At 38.0% G+C, this 5852-nt stretch overlaps 1 protein-coding gene across 1 annotated transcript in view; it reads left to right on the forward strand.

The window, feature by feature from the left end:
- Positions 1-4408, forward strand: part of LOC106773133 — a 6351-nt gene extending 1943 nt beyond the window's left edge. Inside the window, exons 2-4 of the mRNA XM_014659822.1 lie at positions 1874-2087; positions 3595-4106; positions 4184-4408. Of these exons, the coding sequence (XP_014515308.1) occupies positions 1874-2087; positions 3595-4106; positions 4184-4408 (951 nt within the window). The remainder of the gene's footprint in view (positions 1-1873; positions 2088-3594; positions 4107-4183) is intronic.
- Positions 4409-5852: the final 1444 nt, after the last annotated feature.

A 5852-nucleotide genomic window follows, 5' to 3' on the forward strand; every position in this document is an offset into this window, starting at 1 on the left:
CATTAAGAAATGAGATTTTAAGACATCCAAAGGTCCTAGTTCTATCCCTAGATACTATTTCCTTTAGGTGTTTAACCCAAGTCAAGGTTTACCCAATATTTCCCAATATCAAGAAACCCTAAATCATGTTATGGTTAGCAACTTCATAACAAGCATTAAGAAAAGAAATTAAACACTAACAATCAATGAAAGAGGTATATATTCATTCAANACAACATGCTTTACATAAGAGTTTAGTGGTTACATCAATCCCCCAACAATAATGAAACTAGCTCTCCATGAATGGAGAGCTCAAGCTTACAACAATGGTGGAAATGGAAGAAAGAAGAGAACCCAAGGAAGAAGAAGGATTGTTCCCACAGCTCCTAACTCGCTCCAAGAGCTAACAATCAGAGGAAATGTGTCTGGGTAGCAAAAGATGGCAAGTTCTTCGTGCATCCAAGTGAAATAGGGCAAATCTGCCATGTCAGCAAAGTTGGCGCTCAAGCCCCCCAAAACTGGGGCGCTCAGGCGCACGTNGGACAGGCAAGCACAGGAGTTGGTGCACATGGCCAGTTTTCTGGCATTCTGACCCANTGNCGCTCAAGCGCCCCCATTTTCGGGGCGCTCGAGCNTGATTTGACAGAAATCTGATTCTTCATTTTTGCTGCTTTTCTTGCTTTTCTTGGTTTTCAGTGCCTTCCTTTGATGCATAGACTTCTTCCAATTACCTTAAGCACATAAAAGCAAGGATTAGTGACAAAATATCTCATTAAAGCTTGGGGTGCAACCACTTAATCAAACTAAAAGAAAACAAGGATTTACAAGGTAAAAAGTTAGGAAAGGGTTGAAAATTTCTCTTGACTCATCACTGAAATCATGGTAAACTATGTCATTATCACTAAGCAAACCCTAACATCATGCCATGGTTGATCAAGTCATAACAAGCTTTAAGCAAAGAAATAAACACTAACAAGTAATGAGAGAAGCATATTTTCATTTAAAACAAGTGCATTTACAAATTGTTTGTATAGTTTACATCATTCCCCAACAAAAAAAAAGAACTTAGCTCTTGAGCTTACAATGGAAGAAAATGGGGTAGAAGGAGACCCAAGGAGGAAGGAGGAAGAGTTCCCACAGCCCAAAACTTGCTCCAAGGTGTCCAAAATGATGTTTCAGAGCTTCAGCCACCAAGAAGTTGCAACCCTCGAAAACTGTGTGCCTTTTATAGGTCTAGGGTGCTAAGTCAGCAAAAAGTCGCGCTCAGCGCCCTTTTCTGGGACGCCCAAGTGCCAACAATTAAGCTCCAACAGCTAATCCAGGGGCGTCCAGGCACCATAAATTGGGAAAAAGTGCGAGCAGAAGGGCGTTGGGCGCCCTTTAGGGGCGCCTAGGCGCCACTTGTGCAGGGAAACATCTTCAAATCTTCATCTTCTAAACTTTTCCTTGGTTCTCCACTCTTGATAGCTTGAGTGTTCTTCCAAAGCACACAAAGTTCCTACAAAATTTGAGGAATTAGTGATGAAAACTAATGTGTATAACCTAAGCTGAATTTATTCACAAAGTTAGATTAAAAAGAGGATTAAGCCTGTTTCAAGCTTCAGGAGTGTTGATTTGCAGAAAAGTTGCACGATAGATAATGGTAAGAATTACCGTTATCAGACCCCAATGATCAATACTTCCCATTGGCTTTTGCAGTGGTCGAGAATGAATGCAAGGACACTTGAAGATGGTTTTTATCACAACTTTTGGATGATATAGGTGGCACTGAATGACAACGTTGGGTGTTTATTTCTGATCAACAAAAGGTATTTCAATTTGACTATATTGGTTTTTTTTTATTTTCTAACAATCTCATCATTTGGTAATGATGAATACATTTTGTGTTTCATAGGGACTTATGACAGTTTTTGATGACATGATGGATGGCGTTGAACATAGATTGTGCTTAAGGCACTTATATAACAACTTCCAGAAGCGATTTGGTGGAGGAGTACTCATTAGAGATCTCATGATGGGAGCAGCAAAGGCTACATATGAGAAGGAATGGGAAAAAAAGATGGGTAAGTTGAAAGCTATTAACATTGATGCATATAATTGGTTGCTAGGTATTCCTACCAAGAGTTGGTGTAAACATGCCTTTAGTACCTATTGTAGATGCGATGTGTTGATAAATAACTTGAGTGACTCCTTTAATAGTATTATACTACTAGCTAGAGACAATCCAATAATAACTATGATGGAATGGATACAAACTTACATTATGAAACGGTTTGCAACACTTAGGGAGAAAGCCATGACATATCTGATGTGACTTTGGCAAGTGTACCAAATTATTTCAAGTAATAAACCATGGTAAGACCAGGTATCGTTTTCCCAAGGGACTCGTAATACTAGAGAATTGTGCGATTAACAACTCATCTAGACTCAAGAACAACTCATTATTTAAGAATTTGTGCAAAATGATAAATTCACAAATAATTACAAGGTTGGACTTTGGTATTGAAGGCACTTAGAAATGGAAAAGACTAGAAATGGTATGAAATGACAATGTTAAAGTTAGTTTTCACCAATTCACTCTTGTCTATACCCAATTTCATCTCCTCTCCATCAATTTACTAAAGTCAATCCACTAAAACACTCTAGCCCTAATCCCTTAGGTGAAAGAGCCTAGGTTTTCCTATCAAACTCCAATCCCTTGGAAAATCTAACAAGTAAAACCCGCATTAAGAACTAGGATCTAAGACAACATGTGAATCATCTTCCATCCCTAGAATCAATGACCACAAGGACCCTTGTTTCAGTTCAAGATTCCATCTTACGTCCCCATAATCAATGAAACCCCAAAATCAAGTCATGAACGTCCCCATTACATGCAAGCTTCAAGATNGGAAACAAGAATACTAGTAAAAGATAGAAAAGGCATATATATATTGAAATCATTCAAAAAATACACAAGAGTTCATAGGCTACAACTAACCCCAACAAGATGGGTTTGGCTCTCCATGAAAAATGGAGAGCCTCCAAGCTTACAACAATGGAAGATGGAAGAAGAATGAGACCCAAGGAGGGAGAAGGAGATGTTCCCACATGCTCCACGCAGCCTCCAAGAGCTCCAAACAGTGAAGTTGCGCCTCCAAACCACCAAAGACACTCTCCCTTCGCGTTTTAGGTCTAAATAGACTACATTTTCCACATCAGCACCGCCACCGCTCAACTGCACCTCAACTGCACCCCAACTACAAACTTCCAGAGAGCTGGGCGCTCAGCTGCACCCCAACTGCACCTCAACTACAGCATTCCAAAGACAGATATAGCTCAGCCGTAGCCCAGCTACAGCCCAACTACAACATTCCAAAATTCTCTCTTTTTGCTATTTTACTTGCTTTTATGGTTGGTTCAATTCTTTACTTTGGTGGAGGTTCTTCCAATCATATTTTAGGCTACAAAATAAGGGGATTAGTGATGAAGTTACATCAAAGTAGCCCAAAACACAATTATTTAGAAAACTAAGAGAAAAGAGAGGATTAAGCAAGTTATAAGCTAGAAAGGAGTTGATTTTGCTACTAAAATGATGCTTAGATAATGGTAAGAATTAGCATTATCAATATCCAGGAGTGGTAATGCCTAGACCTAGAAAAAGGCTTGATAAGGAAATAGAAAAGAGTGGTAATTGGATTCCCACATGGGCCGGGACTGAAAAATTTGAGGTGACACACGGCTTCATAATGGATAAGTTTATTGTTGACTTGAGTAACAATTCCTGTAGTTGTTACAGTTGGGATTTAATAGGAATACCCTGTAGGAATGCTATTGCTGCCATTAGTTACAAAGTTCAAAACCCTGAAGATTATGTCCATGTTTATTACAAGAAACAAGCTTATGTCACTTGTTATGCCCCTGAAATAGTTCCAATAAATGGGCAACAAATGTGGCCAACTTCTGAAAACACCCCCTTACTCCTCCCTCCAATTTACAAAACACCTCCTGGGAGGCCAAAAAAATTAAGAAGAAGAGAGACAAATGAACGTGTGAGCCATACAAAATTTTCCAAGAAGCATGCTATTATGAAGTGCAGCAGTTGCAAAGAGTTTGGCCACAATGTTAGATCATGTAGAAGAAAGAAGGTACAAAATTTCTCTATTACAACTTCACCTAATTATTTACACAACATGGCTTCTAATGTTGCTTACTCTTTTTGTAGAACACAAGGGGCACTTCAAGTGCTGGAGGATCTGGTAGCAGGCCTAGATCTGAAGCAGAAGCACCACCATCAACTTCACAAGGAGCTGCAACTGGAGCAGCATCAACAACACATAGTGGACCATCATTCAGTGGAGCAGCAGCTACATCAAGAGGCCAAGCTGCAGGAAGAACAGCCTCAGGACTGGGTGGACACCATCTCGGTTCCCAAGCTAGTACCACTTGACCAAGCTGCAAGAAGACCCTTTTTTAATGTATTTTTATTAGGGTTAAATATGTTTTTAGTCCTTATACTTTGGGGCGATTTTGGTTTTAGTCCCTCTTTCAAACTAAGATACAATTTAGTCCTTCAACTTTAGAAAACTCTGGTTTTAGTTCTTTTTACCAAATTATTTTAACTTTATTTACTGTTTCAAGCGCGTTTCATTATAGCATTTGGATTGTTTACATTGTTTGACACATTTTTGGTTCAATGTTAACTGAGAAACGCATTTGAAATAACAAATAAAGTTAAAAAAATTTGGTAAAAAGGATTAAAACCAGAGTTTTCTAAAGTTGAAGGACTAAATTGTACCTTAGTTTGAAAGAGAGACTAAAACCAGAATCACCCCAAAGTATAGGGACTAAAAACATATTTAACCCTTTTTATTACAAACCCACTAAGGGAACATTAGTAGTGGGTAGTACTTTGATTAAAGTGATGTAGTTGGCAGGATGTAGGTGGCACGGACCACTTGTATTGAATGCACAATATTTTTTTGTGAGTGGGAAGGGACTACTTGATGTTTACTTTAATATTGAATGCACATTGTATGGGACCACTGCTGCAGATTTAAATTTGAAGTACTCAGTTGTTGTTCACATGAGTATTGGGTTTGGAACCACTTTATTCCACTCTATGATGGCAATATACTGTGCTGATATTCATGGACTGCATAATAAGCTGTTTAATATTGAAATATGCATAATATTGAAATCTGCAGATTTAAACTTCAGGGAATGCATAATATTGAAATCTGTTGCATTTTCAGCTGAGGTGAATTTTCGAAATCACTTGTTTCTTTGCTGTTTTACAGTTTAAGCAAGTTTAAATTGAGGGGTGCTAGCATTGTTCATTTGGTCAAAACTTAGCCTATATGCATATTTGCATTTTAAACCATCACATTTTGAGTTAAATTAGGAAGTGACAAGGTGAATTTGAGTAACAATCTGTTTTTAACTCTTTTCAGAGTTTGAACAAGTTTCAAATCACTAATTAAAGTTGCTGGAGTGATTCATTTCGAGTTAAGCCACTTCTATACAAAGTTGAGTTTCAAACCACCAAAATGAAGCCAATTTTTCTGCTGCAGTGTTGAAAACAAATATGTTTTGATGAAATTTTTCTTTAAAATCCATTTTGGCTAGCACCAATACCTGCTCTTTTGATGTTTTATTCTACCATAATTAATTGTGAAGTAAGGAAAGAAAAAAATAACTTGTGCTCATGAAATATATGTCATTGGTATCTAATATTCTTGACTGCATAAAGACTACATAATTAATAGCCCCTTTTCAAATGTCTCTTGTTCAAGCCGTAAGGTCAAACCAACCTAAGACACACAACCTTCTGCCTAAGCTCTGCCCCACTTTCACATTACTTCTCTTTTACATTACTTCTCCTTCACTTAATC

Source organism: Vigna radiata, chromosome 9, assembly GCF_000741045.1.
Source record: "Vigna radiata var. radiata cultivar VC1973A chromosome 9, Vradiata_ver6, whole genome shotgun sequence".
Lineage (NCBI taxonomy): Eukaryota > Viridiplantae > Streptophyta > Magnoliopsida > Fabales > Fabaceae > Vigna > Vigna radiata.